The 21,052-nt window shown below is 51.2% G+C and overlaps 1 protein-coding gene across 6 annotated transcripts in view; it reads left to right on the top strand.

Moving 5' to 3' along the window:
- The window catches only part of Wscd2 (WSC domain sialate O sulfotransferase 2), a 94,385-nt gene that overhangs the window by 46,641 nt on the left and 26,692 nt on the right, over window positions 1–21,052 (top strand). For 2 of the 6 annotated variants that reach the window (NM_001271178.2, XM_087578994.1), the window contains 3 exon segments: window positions 5,329–6,250; window positions 13,663–13,777; window positions 16,942–17,126. In NM_001271178.2, the coding sequence (NP_001258107.2) occupies window positions 5,848–6,250; window positions 13,663–13,777; window positions 16,942–17,126 (703 nt within the window). In that variant the 5' untranslated portion in view covers window positions 5,329–5,847. 6 annotated transcript variants of the gene reach the window in all.

Genomic DNA, 21,052 nt, shown 5'->3' with positions numbered 1-21,052 from the left:
GGCCTGGGAAGATTTCAGTCCTGCCTCAAAGGTTGTGAGGAGAGAGGAAAATGTGGGGCGCAAATATAAGTCCTTTAAACATGGCACCCAGAGTGAAGTAGATGTTCATTTGGCGGCTAATTCTCCTGTCCGCTTTGGGGGTGGAGTTTCTGTCTGTGAGAGGGAGGAAGAGGTCTTGGGGAGAGATGTGGGGGAGTCTTGGCAGCTCCAGGAGGCAGAGAGGTGGTTCCTCTGAGGACAAGGTACTGCAGCCTGGGAGGTTTCTCTACCCAGACCCACCCAGTGACAAATAATACAGCATTGCTGCCCCCTCAAAACCCCAAACTTCCACCCCCAAGGCTGCCTCCACCTGAGCACAGTGGTCCTTGGTACAAAGACTTGATTTTAAGTTGAGCGCTGGGGCGAGGGACAGCCCCATCTTTCTTCACCCCTCCACTGCAAACAGCCAGGGCCAGGGGTGGGGTTTACACTATACCAGGTGGTAGGGCTAAGACTCTAGGATACTTTTCCTCTTAGCCCTAACATGAGGGTGTGGGTAGGAAGTTTGCATCTGTACCATCCTCCAGAAGGTGGGGTGGCACGGCCCCTGCTCTGTGTCCCTCTTCCCTGAGTCTCCTACCCCCACCCCCATGTCTGTCTCCTGTCAGCTGCTGATGAGTTCAGTGTGCCCAGATGCCCACTTGGCAACCACTTAAGGGAAAGATGTGTGGTAACATAAAGAACATAGAGGGGGACCCAAAGAGCCAGATCTAGAAACATCACCGGCGAGGTAAGGGCTGCGGGGATCGATGGTGTGTTCCTTGATAATGTGGGAAAACAGCTTCCTGGTTGCTCACATGAGGCGGGGGTGGGGTGGGGGGTGGCAGCCTGGAGTGTAAGCGAGGAGTGGAGGGGAGTCAGAAGCTTGAAGCCGGTGGAAACAGGTGTCTCTCGCCACTCAAGCGAACCCAGGTGGGCTGCTGGTCAGGGCCACACTCTGCCCTAAAGATCTGTGATCTGTGAGGGGGATCCCTCAGAGTGCCAGAGCGACTCCTGGCTTCCTCTCTTCGTGGCACATAGGGGTGAAGTACATGGGCTCCCATGAGGCACCTGCTTCAAGGTGATCTTCCTACAGTGCAGAGTGTGCTGGAAATATGACTTGATTGGAGGGGTGGCTCCCAGCGAGCAGGCAGTCCTGGGTTCGTCTCCAGTGCTCCTTAAACCAGGTGTTGTGCATACCTGTAAAGCAGCATTTGAGAAGAGGACACAGGAAGATCGGGGGTTCGAGGTCATCTCTGGCTACACAGTGAGATTGAGGCAGCCCAGGTTGCATGAGACACTTCCTCAAAAGGGGGGAGGGAGGGGCTAAACTGTGATCATGAAACTCACACATACACACTCAAACATACACACTCACATGCATGCATATTCACACTCACATGCACATTCATACACACACATACATACACACACATGCACACGCACACTCATATATATATGCATGTTCACACTCACATGCACATTCATACACACACATACATGCACATACACACTCACACACATACACATGTATTCACACTCAGACATGCATGCTCACACTCACATGCACATTTATATAAACACATACTTGCACATTCATACACACACATACATGCACATGCACACTCACACACATACACATGTATTCACACTCAGACATGCATGCTCACACTCACATGCACATTTATATAAACACATACTTACACATGCACACTCACACACATGCACACGTGTTCTCTGCCCCTAGCAGGACCAAGGCAGGAAGGACTGCTGTGTCTGGCCCCACCCCACTGTTCTCTGCCTCCTGACCTGGCTCTTTCTCAGCTCTCCCCTACCTAGAGAATATCTGCTTTTCCTAGGCCTGCTAGGTCAAGGGCTGCTACCTAGGGAAGCCCTCTTTGATCTCTGTCCCCAGGCAGCTGGAGATCGTTCAGTGCTACAGAGCCCCATACTTCCCAGGACTCAGCAGGGTCCTCAGATCTCCTGATATGGTAAGTCCAAATCTGGGACCTCGTTGCAAGGGCTCAAGGGCTCCTCTCTATCATGTGCTTGACTTATGGTCCCTAAGCAAGAGGCAGATGCTGGGTAGGAATATGTCTGAAGTCCTGGGGTCCACACAGCCTCCTACCATTTACCAGCTGTGTGTCTCAGAACGAGTCCATCAATCCCTCTGACACTAAATTCCCAGCTCTGTAAGAGATGCAGAACCTTGCAGAATCGTTGTGAGAATTAAATCAGAGTGTATGTGAGTGAGTGTGCATGTGTGAGAGTGTGTATTGTGTGAGTGTAGGAGTATGCATGTATGTGTGTGAATGTGTATATGAATGTGCATGTGATTGTGAACACGCATGTGTTTGAGTGTGCATGTATGTGAGTATGCATGTGTGTACGTGTATGCATGCATGTGTGAGTATATGTGTGTGTGTATAAGTGTGCATGTGAATATCAACATGCATGTGTATGAGTGTGTATGTGGGCGTGCATGTGTGTGAGCGTGTGCATGTTTGTGTATATATGTGAGTGTGAACATGCATGTGTATGAGCATGCATAAGTGTGCATAAGATCATGCCACAGTGCGCATTAGGAGGTCAGAGAATAACTCTCATGAGTCAATTCTCTCTTTCCATCATCTGGGTTCCTGGGGATTAAACTTGAATCAGTGAGCTTGGAGGCCACCACCTTTCCCTGCTGAGCCATCTTCCTGGCCCTGTTCTATTTAACTGGAAGGACAGATGGTGCCTGGCTGATTGGAGAGATGGATGGATGGATGGATGGATGGATGGATGGATGGATGGATGGATGGACGAACAGGCACAGTTATGGAAGGATGGGTGCGGGATGGATGGGTAGGTGTCCTGAAGGAAGATGACAGACAGATGGATAAAAGGGTAGATGGCTGGGTGGATAAACTAATGGATGTGTAGAGGTTGAAGGTGTCAGATGGGCAGACGGATGTTTTGTGGCAGACGTGTGTGGACTTTGTGCCATGCTCAGTTATCAATTCCACATACCTCGGTTGGTGTAGTAAGTGCTGGGTCTCAAGGAATATGGTGGCAAGATACCACCCAGAACCTCAGTGAAACTCCTGAGCTGCAGTGTGGCTTGAGAGGCCTTCCCAGAGCCTCACTTCCACTGGTGAGGGACAACTGGGTGCCCCTTGCATCGGCTGAGAGCATCCTGTCGCCCCCTGCTGGTGGCAATATGAAACGGCATTGCCCAACAGTTTACCCAGTTTATCGGATCCAAGGCCACCTTGTGACAGACAGCAAAGATGTAGTTGGAAAGTCAGAACTTTTCAACACCTCCCATGGAAATTTGAGTTTCTAACCATCAGACCCTCCTTGGAAAGCCCTGACCAGGGGAGGCGGCCGCAGTCGCTGGAAAGAGATGGGCTGCTCTTGCTTTGAGGCTTTCTCTGAATTGTCAGGCAGTGTTCAGAGTGTGTGTGGAGAGACAGTGTCGAAAAGGTTAAGAGCTGTGGTTTGGCCAAGCAAGATGGCACTCACCTGTAATCCCAGCACTTGGGAAGTTAAAGCAGAAAGAACAGGAGTTCAGGGATAGCCTCAGCTACAGGGCAAGTTTGAATCTAGCCTGGGCTACATCTCTTAAAAAAAAAAAAAAGAAGCCCTGGTTTTAAATTGCAGTGCTACCCTACTCCTCCTGGAAGCCCTCCCCTCCCTCACCTGTAAGACAGGAGAGGATAAATGAAACTATATTCTAGAGGGGACACTTAGCCCGGAGCTGGCCACCTGGAAGCCTACAGCCAATGCAGATCGCATGGATGTGTGGCTTACTAAGCCTGCTTCCCTGCCTTCCCATCTCCCGCTCAGGCAGAGACGACACCCGTAGATTTGATTTCTGCCTTAGAATGCAAGCCCTTGGGAGGTATGTTTTATCTCCGCACCTCAGCTGTAGCTGGAACACAGCCCAGCCTCCTTGAAGGAGCCATAGGAATGAATTTAGGCTCAGCATAGTCTCTGAGGTTTTCTTTGGACTTATGGGAACCCACACATCCATGCAGGTTTGATAAATATATGCAACACTTGTGTAGAATAGGGGAGCAAAGTGACTTGGACCTCTGCCCTGCTGGTGGCTTCTGCATACAGATTGAACCAGCCATGGGTGGGAAACAGGGGAGGGGGCAAGCCTGGGGCTAGGGACATGGCTCACTTGGTAAAGAATTGGTAAACATGGGGACCTGAACTCAGATCCTCAGCAGTGGGATGGTGGAGGCAGGAGTATACATGGATCTCGATCGCCAGGCAGTGTCTGCCAAACTAGCTTCCAGTTTTATAGAAAAGACCCTGTCTCAAAACACAACAGAGGGGATTGGGGATTTAGCTCAGTGGTAGAGCGCTTGCCTAGCAAGCACAAGGCCCTGGGTTCGGTCCCCAGCTCCGGAAAAAAAAAAAGGAAAAAAAAACAAAAACACAACAGAGAGTGACTGAAGAAGTTACTCAACATCAACCTCTGACCTCTATACACACACACATACACAGAGACATAAGCAGGCACACACTCATAACACACATACGTACACACACACAGACAGAGACACATACACACATGCATACATACACACACACATACACAGAGACATAAGCAGGCACACACTCATAACACACATACGTACACACACACAGACAGAGACACATACACACATGCATACATACACACCAACATATACATACATACATACATACACATGTAAACATACATATACATACATACCAGAGACATACGAATACATATACACAGACACATATATACAGACACACACATATATCAAAGATACACAGGCACACACTCATAACACACACAGAGACATACAAATGCATACATAAATATACACGTACACATACACCAACTCATACATACACACACATACATACCAGAGACACACAAGTACATACACACAGACACATGCATGCCACAGACACACAGAGACACACAAATACATACACACGAACACACACATGCACCCTCTGGGTCCATACTGAATGTACAGAAAAGTCCTTTTTTGCCATTATTTTTTAAGTACTTTGTAACAACAACCCTGAGCACTGACACTGTATCAGGTATTCTAGGCCATGTGAGAGGTGTGTGCAGATCTGAAAAGCCCCAATCCCACTGAGGCCTGCTGAGAGTAAAGGCAGGGTTGTGCACTCCTGGAGCCCACGTGGGGCCTGCTCTCAAGACACTTCCAGCCCCTCTCTGGGCCTCTGCATACCCCCTTGAGGTTGCTTAGGACCTCGTTCCATTTCGGACTTCAGAGGGGAGCCATCATGAGTGTGTCTGATGTTTTACAGGTGGTAGCCCGGTGGCTTGAATCTTGACCAGATGGAGTCCTTCCAGCACGCGTCCCCAGAAGGTGGCACACAGCTTGGTCACCCATTGGAGATAGAGAAGAGGCCAGCATTTAAGCTCTCAGTGAACTAATCAAGATCAACAGCAACCCAAGAGGCTGAGAAGGGGTCAGAATAACATCGCAGACGCGGGGCTCCCTCCCCCATCCCTGTCACCAGAGTTCCTTAGCCAAACTCTGGGTGAGGAACAAGATGTAAGGAATGGAGACCACATCCTGTAAGTCCCCTCTCTTGGCCCCAGGCAGCGCGCCTTGACTTTGGGATTCCAGCAACCGTTGTCCGTGTCACCCCTGGACTCAGCTGGGCGCTGGCTTCCTTTCCTGCTACATTATCTCTGTGGAGGGATCAGCGCACCAAGCCTTTGCGGTTTCATTCCTGAGGAGTCCCCAGAAGCCACGCCCTCCGCGCCCCTTCCCAGCCATCCACCCAGCCTGCCCCGAGCCAGTCCGTAATGATCCTGCTATGGCCAAGCTCTGGTTCAAGTTCCAGCGGTGTTTCCGGTATTTCCGCAGGAAGCCCGTGCGCTTCTTTACACTGCTGGCTATCTACCTGACCGCCGGGAGCCTTGTCTTCCTGCACTCCGGCTTCGTGGGCCAGCCTTCGGTGCCCCAGAGCCAGGCCAGCCCCGCAGCGGGGAGCCCGGCGGAAGGAGGAGCCGAGCTGCCTTTCCTGGGTGACTTGCACCTGGGCAGAGGTTTCCGAGACACCGTGGAGGCCTCCAGCATCGCACGGAGGTACGGACCCACATTCAAGGGCAAGGACACCAGTGAGAGAGCCAAATTGGGCGACTACGGAGGAGCCTGGAGCCGAGCCCTCAAGGGGAGGGTTGTTCGGGAGAAGGAGAAGGAAAAGGAGGAGGAGAGAGGTAAGAGCCTAGGGGGCTTCGGGGTTGCGGGGGGGGGGGGACACAAATGTAGAAATAGCATCCACCAACTGGTCTCAGAGCTCCGGAGCACTCGTGAATGTAGGGAATTGGTCCTGTCATCCGTAAGGAGTGAGTCACATAGATACTCCTTAATTGGCGAGTTCCACTTGAACCCCACACTTGCCTTGGTTTAGAATCCTACTGCTTGTTGAACACACAGAAACTCCAGAATCGGCGTTCCAGGGCACAGAATGTCCCAGGATCCCTTGTGAGCACTTGACATGTGCAGAATCAGCTCTATGTTGTAAGATAGGGAGGCAGCTGGGCAGGGTGGTGAATACAGACATTTCTGCCCTGGGGAGGCTAAGCTGGGAGGAGTCAGAGGCTAGCCTGCGCTTTATAAAGAGACTGTCTCAGAGCGGGTAGGGGGACACCGGGAGCCCAGACTTAATGGTAGCTACTTAGCAAAGTGAAACTAAGGCCATGCTAAAGACTTCTCCTCCTGTTGATGATACACTAACACTGCCCTGGGGAGGGGAGGAGTCAGAGGCTAGCCTGGGCTAATTAACAAGCCAATGCTCCAGGTACTAATACCGCCCTGGGTAAATTCCATTGCCTTGCATTTTCTCAGCCTTCTCCACCCAAAAGGGTTCTGATTACCTGTACATACCACAGGCTAGACCTGGATACAGGTGAGCCCATGCCTGTTAAACAGATGTGGAGGACTGGGGGTGGGGGTGCCTTAATTAACAGAGCACTTCCCCAGCATGCACAACCCCCAGGCAGGGTAGTGCACATCTGTAACCCCAGCAGTACTGAGGTAGGAATGAGACTCAGAAGTACAAGGTCATTCTTAGCTACATAGAGAATTGGAGGTCAGACAAGGCTAGGAGACCCTGTCTCACAAACAAGCAAATGGGACTGGACAGGTGGTCCAGGAGGTCAGAGATCAGATGTGTACTGTTCTTACAGAGGACCTGAGTTCCATTCCCAGCACCCCTGTCAGGTGGCTTATACCTGCTGTAACCCCAGGTCCAGGGGGATAGGGTGCCTCCGGCACGTAGCCATCACCACACGAACAGATAACTTAAAATAAAATCAAGGACCAGATGTGGATATGGGGGATCTCAAGAGGTAAAGATGCCAGTCCAGGGCTTCACAGCCCTTGTCAATACCACCTGGGGTTTAAGTACCATCTGCCCAGATGCCTGGTCCTCTCTGAAGGTCTCCTCATGCCACTGGCAGCTACCACGAGACCAAGCAGGCTGGAGAAAACCGCCATAGCTACAGGAAACCCAGTGAGCATGGGGTGAGAGGATTGGTCCCACAGCCTTTGTGTGCCACTGTAGGAAGCCCTTCTCCACCCCGGGAAGGCACAGGATTCACAAAGGGACCCATCCTAGCTGCCCACAAGACTCATACCATCTTCTCCTGCGAGAGAGCCCAGAGCTTACAGAGATAAGAAGACAGAACAGGCTGGGGACGTTGGCCTAGGATTCCAGCCCCACCTTAGCCATCTGTGTGGCCCAGACGATGGCTTGACCACGCCTGAATTTCCACACCTATCTCACAGGCCTAACAATGGCTCCCTTTCAGGCAGACCTGAGAGCCCAGTGAGATGTGGATCCAGCAAGGACCTGGCAATGTGTCTGGGACAGAACTGACAGTTAGCAATGTTCAGGAAGAACCCCCCGGGATCTACTCAGGGAGCTGCCATCTCTTAGCAATGAGAGGCTGCTCTTTCCGTGTTAACCACTCAGATTCCACCCCTGGCCACTCCAAACGCTACCCGGTTCTTTCAAAGTTCCCCACGTCCCTGCCAGCCTGCTCCTTAAGCTCTCAGATTCCCTCCCATGCTGCCCCCTTCTGTCCCAGCTGTGGGGCTGTGCAGCTGTGCACTGAGCTTCTTCCTGCTCTCTCTATCCCAGGAGCTCAGTCTTTTGCCCTATTTACTCCCCCACCCCCACCCCATCTCTCTGCACAGCTCCTATTTTGGAGCCTCCGCCTCCCATAGCCACTCTCCAGAGTGACCTAACCAGTTCCACCCCGTGCACGGTCACAGCCACACTCTGTATCTTTACACCACAGCCATGCACACACCACAATCCAAAGACGTTTTGGTTGCACAGCTGGGTCTCCGCACGCTGTGCTCCAGAGGGCGGGGGTATTTTCCAGTCTTTGCCAGCTCAACCTGTCAGCACCTGGGACAGCGCCAGGTGCCTGCTCTGGCTGCACCCAACGGATGCCGAGTGGCAGAATTAGGTAAATGAATGTGGGGCTCTCCCTCTGCCAGGGGACCTCTAGATTTCAGCTTTGTCCCGCTCCAGTGCTCTGCTGCTTCCGAGTCTGGTTCAATGTGTGTCACAGGTCATGCAGTGGCTCCTGTGACAGTGGATCTATGTGATGATGTATGTCCTTGTGGGTTGTGAGAATCAAATGCACCGGTCAGTTCTCCATTAGCTGAGGGTTCATACCCTGGGATTCAGCCCACCACGGACAAACAAACCAACAAACAAAAAAACCAGAAAAATGCATTTGTAAGGGACACACATTGCCTTTCCCCTTGTATTTCCAGGGTTCACACTGCATTGGGGCGGTGGGGGGTGGGGAACTAAAGTCATTTAGAGAGAGAACTGCTGAACATGAGAGGGAGGAGAGGTCTGAGTTCTATGTAAATGCTGTGCTTTGTTGGGGATGCTGGACCCCATCACAATGGGAAACTGAGAGACCATAGCATGGTCTCTGTGGCTGTCAACAGTAACATTGCTGTTTACTGAATGCCCGCACTCCATGCTGGTGGCTGTTTATTTCCTGCTCGAGGCTTAGAACAGAGTGGTCCATGCATGTGCCTGGCTCACCTTCTGGTTCCCGATGTCACTTAGTAGCTGCCCCTCTGTTAGTACTGGTGCTAACCATGGAATGGCCGCTGCAGGCTGGACCATGTAGGGTTGATTCATTGCTTTATTTAACTATTGCCATTCCATGGATTCGAGGCTGTTTCGGTCCATATCGAACATGGTAAGACTGAATCCAGAGAGCAGTGGCTTGCCCTGGTTACAGAGATCTCTGGACAAATGAAGTCAGTGATTTCCAAAGCACGTGTGCCGCCTCAATCCTGGGCACAGCCCAACAGTTGACCTTATATGTGTGCTATGAACTGAAAAAAGAAAAAAACACATAGGAAAGCAGCTCCAAGCTCCGGGCTCTTGGCAGGCAGCCCCAGAAGCAGGTGGCATCATTAGGAAAACGCATCCTGTCTCTTGATCGATTTATTTGAGGTTCAGCACCTTAGATCGGCACTACCAAAAATCAAAATGGATTTCTGACCGGACACGGAAGCCTGGCTCCCTCCCAAGCTCACAGTGCCCTGCTGGATGTAAGCTGTGGGACCAAGAGCCTGGCACTGCCTGTAGCTATGCACACGCATCGCTTCCAACAACCCCACAACAGCCAGTGAGTGACTTCACGACTCTGCCTAACCAGGAAGGGAAGAACGTAGAAGCAGAACCCTAAGAGACAACGCCTGATGCTAGCTGCCATGTGCACACACGTGTGGAAGTATTCACCCCATACAGGTGTGTGCGTGCACACATACATGAGCACTTCGATTTACACACAAACATACACACATGTTTACACACAGGAACATCTATGCATGTGCACATATACTGTGAACATGCATACACTCAATACATATGTGTATATATTCTGTATGTAAATGTATATGCACACATCTCTGCCCTCACTTTCTTATCTATTCCATCCGTATGTGCCAAACACTCTCCCGTGTCCTCCTTTCATTTGGTCACATGGTCATCTTCTTGGCCACATAGACATCTTTTTTTTTTTTTCTTTAAGATTTTATTTTATGTGTGTGAGTACACTGTCACTGTCTTCAGGCACACCAGAAGAGGGCATCAGATCCCATTACAGATGGCTGTGAGCCACCATGTGGTTGCTGGGAATTGAACTCAGGACCTCTGGAAGAGCAGTCGGTGATCTTAACTACTGAGCCATCTCTCCAGTCCCAACATGGTCATCGTCTCACAAGGCCCTCATCCCTGTTGGTTTGGGGCTACCTTCCTCAGGTTGACCTCATCACCTCCTGACGGTCACAAGGCCCATATTCTGAAGCATTGGGCTTAAGAATCTGGTGTCTCTTCTTGGGCAGGGGCTGTGAGTGAGACAGAACTCACCTGGAGTAACCCAGAGCAGAATTTTTGATCCTGCTTGTCGGAGGAGGTAATGACGTCTCCAGGAGCCCAGCTCTGTGCCTACGTGCTACAACCCCAGACCTGGCTAACCTTAGCACCGTGGGATACCTCAGAATCCTTCCACAGCCGTACAGAGAAGAACACGCAGACCTGCGTGTGCCCAGCCACTCTCTTAGCAAATGGCCTCCATCAGAGAGAGGGAACTTCTGTGAAAAGATTAACGAGAGCAGAAGGAAAAGTACGAAGAGAAGAATTCGGTGCAGGGGAAGAGATCCTTGCGTGCTGGGTTCTGGGCTGGAGATAAAGTCACAGCTACTTCCTGGGGTCCTGGAGATGTCAATGGATTGTGTGAACTCAGCCATAAATCCCCCCATTGTGTGGCCTGTACCAAGGTTCCTGACTTTACATACCTGACCTGACCTGCTTCTGAGAGATTCTGCCTGGGAAGGAGGCCGGGAAGGACCCAGTGGTCAACAGTCACAAGACTGGGCTTATACTTGGCAATGCTGTGACATTCCAAGGTTAGAAACCAGATAGGCTGGCAGGGAGGAGCCAGCAGGCCCTGCCTTGATGTTGGCTTCACTGGGCAATGTATATGACATGTCAATGTTCAGTGTCTCCAAAGGACCTTGTGTCTCCCTTCTTTTGACAGATAAGGGTGTAGGCACTCAGGCGTCCCTTCAACAGATGTCTTAGTTCGGGTTTTATTACTGTGAACAGACACCATGACCATTGCAAGTTTTATAAAGGACAACATTTAATTGGGGCTGACTTACAGGTTCAGAGGTTCAGTCCATTATCATCAAGGCGGGAGCATGGCAGCATCCCGGCAGGCATGGTGCAGGAGGAGCTGAGAGTTCTACATCTTCACCCAAAGGAAGGCAGGAACAGACTGAGCATCCTCAGGCAGCTAGGGGGAGGTCTCCAAGCCCACCCCCACAGTGACACACTTCCTCCAACAAAGCCACACCTTCTAATAGTGCCACTCCCTGGGCCAAGCATAGGCATACCATCACAGATGTGTATACAAGCTGTGTGGGACATCTCAGTTTAATACTCGCTTGGGGAGGGCCAGATGGAGTCACACAGCATTCAGTACTTCAGATAGACCCCTGGGCTCCCAAATCTCTGAGTTCCATTACCCCCCACCCCTACCACCATACTGTACAAACAGAAAAAGGAGCATTTTCCATAGTGAATGTGTCCTTTCAAACTAAAAGTTCAGGTTTGAGGGAGAAAGATGTATGATCCAACCCTGACAGTCACCATAGGAATGCTCTTGGGCGCTCTCTCTCGCGCTCTCTCTCTCTCTCTCTCTCTCTCTCTCTCTCTCTCTCTCTCTCTCTCTGTGTGTGTGTCTGTCTGTCTGTCTCTCTGTCTCTGTCTCTCTCTCGCTCTCGCTCTCTCGCTCTCGCTCTCTCGCTCTCGTCCTCTGTCCTGGTGTTTGAGCAGAATGGAGAAACCCCCAAGGTCCTGCCTCAAAAGTGGTAGCTTTGGAGATGGAGCTGGGCTTGAGTTTGGTCTGAGACCCTCCTTATGAGTGAATTCAGCAAATCTATGGGCCCTAGTCAAGTGATAACTGTGTATGTGTCAGGCCCTGGGTTTTACCCAAAACAGAAATAAACAAAGACTTAGATGCTCGGCCCTTTAGCAAAGACCCAAATGAAGCGTGTGGGTGACCCCGCCCTGTGCCCCACAGCACCCTAGCAGCTGAGATTCTGTCTGAGGCAGGAGGTGTTTAGGATGTTCAGGAAGAACAAAGGCCAGCAGGACCCTCCAGAGCCATCACCAGTGACAGACTTGTGGGACCAGGGCAGCAGTGTTCCCTTTGAAGTCCAGGCTGTTTTCTGAAGAGCTATTACCGCTGTTGTGTGAAGGAAGTCCAAGTTGCCAGGATGAAGACTGGCGTCCAGCAGAGTAGACAACAACCGTGCATGGTGGGGAGGATCCTCCTGCAAGCTCTGCTCCCCAGCACAAGGACAGGAGTTCTCCTCTCACTTAACCCCAGCAGCCTCCTAGGCAGAGGAAGTGCAACTGTCATTGAGGTTTTCCTGGTTACTCCCTGGGAAGGCCATTTAATCCCAGGACCTAACTGGATCCATCTCTTCAAGGGAAGGGCAGAAATAGCCAGTATGGGTCCCCTAGACCTGCATTCAAATCTTCATTCAGCTTTTAGCTCCAAGCCTCTCCTCTCTAGGCCTCTGTAAGAGCAGGAGAAGGCCAGGTCTTTCCAGTGCACAGGCAACATCTCAAACATCCAGAAGAGGGATCTAGAGCCCGGCTGCATGCATCTAGCTCTGTCTTTGTTTATGCACGCGATGTTACCCTGGACACCCAGAAGTCCCCATCTCCTTAGACTACAGAGTAGAGATAATATCTTCGCAGAGTCTTGGTGAGGATTCGGTGAGTGATGTGTATGAAGCACTTACCATAACTCACATCTCGATGTTGGGAAAGGGTTAAGAAAAAGCTAAGAGGTTTTGCACAAACTGTAAGGTGCTGTCTTTGTGTATGAGTTCCTGCCAGGCACCAAGGGGAGTGTTCACAGTATCAACACTTAGATATCGTTTGAAGTGCCTCTTGGAAGGAAGCAAACACCGGAGTCCCCCGGAGAGACAAACTACAAAGTGTGTAGCCCAACCCAGAGAATAGCCACCGTCTTGTTCTGCTATCCAGACCCTTGTACCTTCCTGAGACATTCCACTCTGGCCATTGATTGGTGATTTCATCCCCAGTGTAAGGAAGACACAGTCAAGCCATCCAAGCCCCAGAGACCAGAGCTGGGGAGTAACCACCATGTGAAGTGAGGCCAGAACCTTGAACCGCCCAAGTGCAGTGAGACCCTTGAGGCAGGCCATAAAGGAATGGAAGGTTCCAGACCTTCCACAGCCACTAAAACGGGCCTTGTAACCCGAGTGTCCGAGTGTTCAGTGTCACCAGGAGACCCTGAATGTGGTGTGGTCCAGGGAAAGGAATCCTTCCTGTGCCCTAGTGTCTTCAAGGTCTGCAGCCTCACCCCAGTAGTCCCCACTGCCCTGACTGTCCAACACCCAGAAGTCCCCATCTCTTGCTTGTGCACCGAGGACAGAATTGGTACTTCACACTTAGTAAAGTCACACAGCCAGGGGCACACATGCCGCCTCCTGCAGCCCTCTGGCTTCATCCTCAAGTTACCTGACTCTTCCTCTTTCCCTACAGCCAAGTACATCGGCTGCTACCTGGACGACACCCAGAGCCGGGCCCTGCGAGGTGTGTCCTTTTTCGACTACAAAAAGATGACAGTCTTCCGTTGCCAGGACAACTGTGCTGAACGGTAGTGCCCCATGCCCTAACACTATCACCATATCCCCAGACGTGTCCCTTCCAACCCTTTCTGCCTGGTGTTCCTTCAATAATGTCATTTGCCTTGGCTTGTCAGAGGATGAACAGGGGAATGTAGAAGGAAATGGTCATGAGAATGATTGACTAGTGTGTATGCATGTGTGTACACATGTATGTAAATGTATACATGCATGTTTTTGCACGTGTGTATCTGCATATGTGTGCACATGCATGTATGCACATAAGCATGTGTGCACACAAATGTATATGTACATGTTTGTGTATAAGTGTCTGCATGTGTGTGCACATGCATGTGTGTTCACATAAGCATGTGTGTACACATATATAAATGCATATATATGCATGCATGTTTGTGTACATGTATGTCTGCATATGGATGAACACACGCACATGTGCAGATAAGCATGTGTGTACACACATGTAATCACATACATGTATGTTTGTGCACATGGGTCTACATATGTGTGCACATGCATGCATATACACAAAGATTCATGTGATGGGAGTATGACCACACAACTGTATGGAGTATGCCAAGGAGCAGGCTTGTAACATATGGTGTGCGTGGTCAGCTGGTTACATGGTTGAGCTTAATCTGGACAACTGATTGTCTCTGAGATGTGGTGGTTGTGTGATCACAAGTCTTCGCAGTCCTCTTGCCTCGAGCTCTGGAGTCACGGGGGTTACAGGCCTGCGCCATCACACCTGGTTTTAAACTCTACCTCTTTTTTTTTCTTCTTTTTTCTTTTTTTCGGAGCTGGGGACCGAACCCAGGGCCTTCCGCTTGCTAGGCAAGCGCTCTACCACTGAGCTAAATCCCCAACCCCTAAACTCTACCTCTTAAAGAACGCTGTTTACAAACACCCCGTGGACTTCCAGCTCTCCCAAGCCAGGAGGACAGCTGGCATACGAGCCCCTTCCCTTGTTCTAAGGCCTCTCTAGAACAGCGTTCCTCCTCCTCAGCCTTCACCCCTTCTGGCTCTGAGGTACAGGCTGTCTCCAGTTTCAGAACTGACAGCATGGCACTGCTGCTTCTGTCAGTGGGTTCCGTGGTAGGAGAGGGTCTAGAGGAATGTCTGAGAAGCAGGAGTCTGGGGACAGGGACATGGCGGCAGGTCTTAAGTGATCTTCCAAGATGCCCAGTCATGTCAGCTGCTCTTGCGTCATCTTCTAGGGGGAGCAGGTGGATGGGGCAGGGCTAATGTCACCAAGTCACTGGGGTGTGTACAGCCATAAACCTGGTGGTTCTGCCTGTCTCCCCAACACCACATCAGGATCTGGGAGACAGCCATTGCCACCAGCATTTTCTCTGTCTGTCAGGCTGCTCTCTGAGGAGCCCTCATGGCTCTGGGAGCACGGTGGGCAGAAGGCTGGCAAGGCTCCCCCTTCCCCGAATTCTCAGCCAGAGCCGGCAGCCTCCTTCTGTGTGTTTAGACCGGTGTCCACCAAGTGCCCTTTTTAGGAAAAGATTCCACAGCCAGGAAAAAATAGCACATCTTTACAGCCCCCGGAATTTTGTTTGGCTTTGTTTGGAGGAAGAAATTTTCTTCTTGGCTGGGTATGCGAGCTTGGTCCTGCAGCCAAAGATCTACAAGTGCCCCCGCCCCTCCCCCTTCGCCAGGGGCCTGGCAGTGAGGTGATGGGTTCCTGGAAGGCAGGGGTTGGGTTCACTCAGAGGTGGACAAGGAGGAAGGGGGAGGGGCAGGGTGGTGGTGGTGGTGGTAGAGCGTGCGCGCACGCGTGTGTGTGTGTGTGTGTGTGTGTGTGTGTGTGTGTGTGTGTACTCAGGATCTGGTGTGTGTGGGTGTGGGTATGTGGTGTATGTGTGTAGCTGTGTGTGTATGTGTATGTATGTGTGAATGTTTATATGAATGAATTGTGTTGAGTGAATGTGTATATGAGCGTATGTGTGTAAATGAGTATTTTGAATGTATGAACATGTAAGAGTATGTATGAATGTGTGTATGGCTGTGTATGTGTGTAGCTGTATGGGTGTGTGTGTGTGTATGTGTGTGTGTGTGTATCTGTGAATGTGTGACTATGTAAGAGTATGTGTGAGTGAATGTGTGTATGGCTGTGTCTGTGTGTATCTGTGAATGCGTGAGTGAATCGTGTGAGTGAATGTGTGTGTATGTGTATAGCTGTATGGGTATGTGTATGTGTATGAATGAATGTGTATGTGTATATGTGTGAATTGTGTGAGTGAATGTGTGTGTATGTGTGTAGCTGTATGGGTATGTGTGTGTATGAATGAATGTGTGTGTGTATGAGTGAATCGTGTGAGTGAATGTGTGTGTGTGTATGTGTGTAGCTGTATGGGTATGTGTGTGTATGAATGAATGTATATGTGTATATGTGTGAATTGTGTGAGTGAATGTGTGTGTATGTGTGTAGCTGTATGGGTGGGTGTGTGTATGAATGAATGTGTGTGTGTATGAGTGAATCGTGTGAGTGAATGTGTGTGTGTGTGTATGTGTGTAGCTGTATGGGTATGTGTGTGTATGAATGAATGTGTATGTGTATATGTGTGAATTGTTGAGTGAATGTGTGTGTGTATGTGTGTAACTGTATGGGTGCGTGTGTATATATGAATGAATGTGTGTGTGTATGAGTGAATCGTGTGAGTGAATGTATATGTGCACGTGTGTATCTGACTGCGTGACTGTGTGAGAGCATGTGTGTGTGAATGTGTTCATATGTGTGTGTGAGTTAGTGTGTGTACATGACTGAGAGCGTGAATGTGTATTTATGAATGTATAAGCATGTGTTATGTGTGACTGTGAGCGTCAGTATGGACGTGGAGGATACACACATCAGGCAGTGATGAGGGCTGACAGGTGTCTCCAGGATGTTCTCCATGTCCCCAGGGGTCCTCACCCTCCCTGCCTCCCAGCAGGGTGTCCTGCCTATGGAGTAGGCATGACCCCCGTCCCTCCCCCACCCTGCCCTCCACCCCACTGTCCCTGTTCTGAAATCTCGCGTGTTCATTCCTTGGCCTCCGTCCCTCCTGGAGACTGTCCAGTCCCCCAGAGTCTCCCCGGCCCTGGGATGGGGGGGAGGTTTTCTCCCTCCGAGTCTCCTGTCCCCTGGGGTCTCCCTGGTACTGTTGCCTGCCTGACAGCAGCCTCCCCCCAGGGGTTACCTGTACGCTGGGCTGGAGTTCGGCGCTGAGTGCTACTGTGGTCACAAGATCCAGGCGGCCAACGTGAGTGAAGCGGACTGTGATATGGACTGCAAAGGAGAAAGGGGCAGCGTGTGTGGTGGCATCAACCGCCTCTCCGTCTACCGGCTGCAGCTGGCCCAGGAGTCTGCCCGACGGTGTACGTGAGTCCGCCCCAGCCCACTGCTGCAGCGTCCACTGCCCAGTCTGAGGGGCCCTGATGGTCTCACCCTCAGTGTCTGCCCTGAACCTTCTGTGAAGCCCCATCACTCCAAGATCACAGGAGCCTTTGCCTCCCACCCCAGCAACCACTCCAGCCCCTCAACCTCCCTGTGTCCCTGCTCTCCTCTGCCCCAACACAGTCTGGACCTGATCTTAGCCTGTCTCTTTCTGAGATGAAATTGTCTGTGATACCTAGGGCAAGGTAGTAGCCAAGACCGTAAGGGCACAAACCCCTTGTCCCTTTCTGAGCGCTGGGTATGGACTAGCTCATGTCATCTTCATGGTGACCCCTGAAACAGGCAGGAGGAGTGCTAAGCTTAGTGACATGGGCCTGGCAGTCCTGCTACTGGGGAGGCTTGTGGGGGATTCTTCCAAGTCAAGGGCAGCCTAGGCAACAGTGAGAACCAGTCACAGAACAAGTTTCAGGGTTTGGGAGGGTGTTGGGATTATAGCTCAGTGGTAGAGTACCTGCCTGTCATGCACGAGGTCCCCGGGTCAGTCTCCAGCACCACAAGATAAAAAGGAAGGGAGGGAGGGAAAGAGGGAGGGAAGAAAGCACAAGACCGTGCTTTTAGATGCTCCCATCTGAGGTAAGTAACCTTAGTCACAAAGCCCATGAGCAGTGGGGGGAACTTCTCCAGTTCAGACCTTCCTGCTCTTTAGAAAGATCCCCAGGGCCCATCAGTGTTCCCAGCTGGAGCCTTGCTGGGAAAACTCTGCAGTTTTCAAACCAAGGAGAGGATGTGGGGGGAGAGGCAGGAGATATCTCTTCTGTGGTCGTTGTCCCACAGTCCTTCCCAAAGCCTCAGCCTCCAGGGTAGCCGGGATGACAGGCCTGAGGCACAGCTGGGTTCTACACCCCTAAGATGCCCACAGGCCGTTCCAGGCTGTCTCTCCGTAGCTCCCACCCTCTGTCCAGGGAGACGAGAACACACGGGTGTGTTTGGCTGCAGCTTCGCACTTGGCTGTAGGGGTGGGGCACTTCCTCCGTGGGTGTCTCTATCACAGTCGATGGCTTGAGATCCTGGACCTTGGTAGTAGCATCGTGCAAGCTTGGCCCTGCTGCAGACAGGGGAGAGCGTGCCACCGATTTGCAGATGTGCCGCCTGCACCTCTGTTCAGGTCTGAAGGTTGAGCTGGCAAAGCGCAGAGGTGGGAAACCCCAGCTGGAGGAAGCCAGTGCAGCGGGTTTGGGCCTGACCGTCCTTGAGACTAGGTTCTAACTAAAGGGCAGATTGCCCGTCCTCAGGATTGGCCTCATTTGTACTGATAATCAAGTTCTGATAATGGTGGCGCTTCAGCCACCTGAAGAGACAGCCTCAAGCATTGCAGGCACTGACAGGATGCGGCTGCCAACGGTGGATGCAGCCAGGATGGTGGGAGAGTTGTAGGTGTTGTGCCTTGCTAACTGGATCATCCGAGAGGCCCCCTTCTGGTTCTCTGGTGTTGCACTTGGATCAAAGGCTTCTCAGCAGGATGTGGTGTGTGACAGGCACAGGTGGTGGGATCTCCTGTGCAAGATGGGCTCTACACTTGTAGGGAGGACTGAGTGGGAGGACTGAGTGGTGGGGATGCACCCTCCTGCCCAGTCTGCCTATCTCTGTGGAAGTAAAGGTCCCCTGGGTGGAGCACTGTACCAGCCAAGGAAAGCTTCTTTCTGTTGTGCTGTGTCCAGAAGGAGATGGGGCTGTTTCTACTGAGGAACTGTGCATCTTCTAGGTCAGTGGTTCTCAACCTTCCTTATGCTGTGGCCCTTTTTTTTTTAAACATTTATTTATTATGTATACATCATACAGCTTTCTGCCTGCATGTACACCTGCAGGCAAGAAGAGGGCGCCAGACCTGATTACAGATGGTTGTGAGCCACCACGTGGTTGCTAGGAATTGAACTCAGGACCTCTGGAAGAGCAGACAGTGCTCTTAACCTCTGAGCCGTCTCTCCAGCTCTATGCTGTGGCCCTTTAACACAGTCAGTCCCTCATGTTGTGGTGACCTCCAACCATAACATTTTCATTGCTACTTTGTAACTGTAATTTTGCCACTGTTATACATCATAATGGGAATGTCTGATATGCATGATATCTGATATATGACTCCCCTGGGAAAGGGCCATTACGCCCCTAAAGGGGTCGTGACCCACAGGTTGAGAACCACTGCTCTAAGGACTCCCCCTCCCCCGAGAGATGTTTCCAGTGTGGTGTGCAAGTTGTGAAGCCTCCCACTGGATGACTAAAGGAAAGGCCAACCTTTATTATGAACCTCAAGGCTGCTTCCCCTGAGACTGGAATGGAGGTGGCGTGGGTAAGAAGGCAGACAGTTGACCAGATGTCCAGCCAAGATGCCTGCTGGCTCCCAGTCAGCAGAGTGGCGTGTGGAGACTCTGAAGTAGGACACTGCGTACTCTCGTGTAGACTCGATGCGAGATGTGCAGCCGATCTTCCAAGGCGGCCACAGTCCTGGGGTAACGGTCGGATGCCAGCTGGGTTGATTCAATCTTGGAGGAGAGCCAAGGAAAGGGGACACTCAAGTGGAATCCTCTTCTCAGGAGGGTTGAGGGGAACAAGAGAGCATCACTCAGCCAGAAGCAACTTCTAGATTCAGCAGAGGCCTTGCTGGAAACGGCTTCCTCGTGTCTCCATTATAAACTTGTGGAAGCAGAGGTGCAGAGAGCAGAAGTAGCTCTGTGGAACACCCTTGGGAGACACCGAAGAAGAGAGTGCATTTGGTGGGGTCCTCAGACCGTGGATTAAGCTTTGCCTGGTAGAGACAGAAGGACACCCAGACCTGAGACACACTACTGAGGAACCCAGGGAAATCTAGGCAAGAGGGGCTGCACATTAAAAAGCCCGGGTGCAGATCAGACACAACAGACACAGCTTCCTGATGTCCTGGTGCCTTCTGGGAACTGCAAGTGGCTGGAAACCGGTTTTGACACCCAGCTGGAACGTCTCTGCAAGGACTCAGCTTCAGCCTGACTCCTCTTCCCCAGCCCCTGACCCCTGACTCCCTTTTCTGTCTCCTGGCTCTAAGATTTTTGTCATCTCTGCTGCCTTTGCCTTGACTCCAAAGTACCTTTGACTCCCATACCTGGGATCTCCATTAGCCATAAACAACTCAGAAAGGTGTCTTCTAAGTCTCGGACTCTTGGCAAACTTGGCAGGGGTGACATAGCTAGTAACATGAGCACCCTTTCCAGGAAATGAAAAGAGCAGAGACAAGACTCCATCCTTGAGAACTCACAGAGAATATTTCCAAGCAGAAGGTCCTACGGGGGCATTTATTTCCTAAGTGCCACCCTGGTGGGGCCTGTAAGGAGATTAGTTGCTTCTGCAGTAATGAAGACATTCAGAGGTGGGCTGGGCCAGTCCCTGCAGGTGCCCTGCCTTCCTGTCTTGACACAGACTCCAGGGCACAGGGATTCACTCTTGGTACATACAAAAGAAGCAAGAAATGGGCTATCTTCTTGGTGAGATTACATTTGTCACAACAGTTTGCTAAATGTGCCGTTGAGTTTCGCTTTCTTCCCCCAAGGGACAGACCAGCTGGTGGTGGAGAACATTGTGATTTTATAGGAGGTCACAAAAGAGTGTGTCTGCCTGAGGATGCTTGCAGGATTCCTGGTGGAGAGGATTCAGAGGGCTGTGCAGAGAGATCCTGAGTCTCCTTGGGTGGCTGTCCACGGTGCTGATTGCCCTTGGGTGCAATTCAAATCTCAGGACTGCCACCCAGCAATCCCTGGGCTGATCTCATTTTCCCTCCTTCAGCTCCTTCCTCTCTCCTTTTCTTAGGGCTCCTTCTTCACCCTCCCCCTGCTACTCTGACCTTTGCCCTCTCTTCTACCTTGATGAGGCATTATAAAATTCA

The sequence above is a fragment of the Rattus norvegicus genome, chromosome 12 (assembly GCF_021556685.1).
Source record: "Rattus norvegicus strain SHRSP/BbbUtx chromosome 12, alternate assembly SHRSP_T2T, whole genome shotgun sequence".
Lineage (NCBI taxonomy): Eukaryota > Metazoa > Chordata > Mammalia > Rodentia > Muridae > Rattus > Rattus norvegicus.
This window is presented reverse-complemented; position numbering and strand designations above follow the sequence as displayed.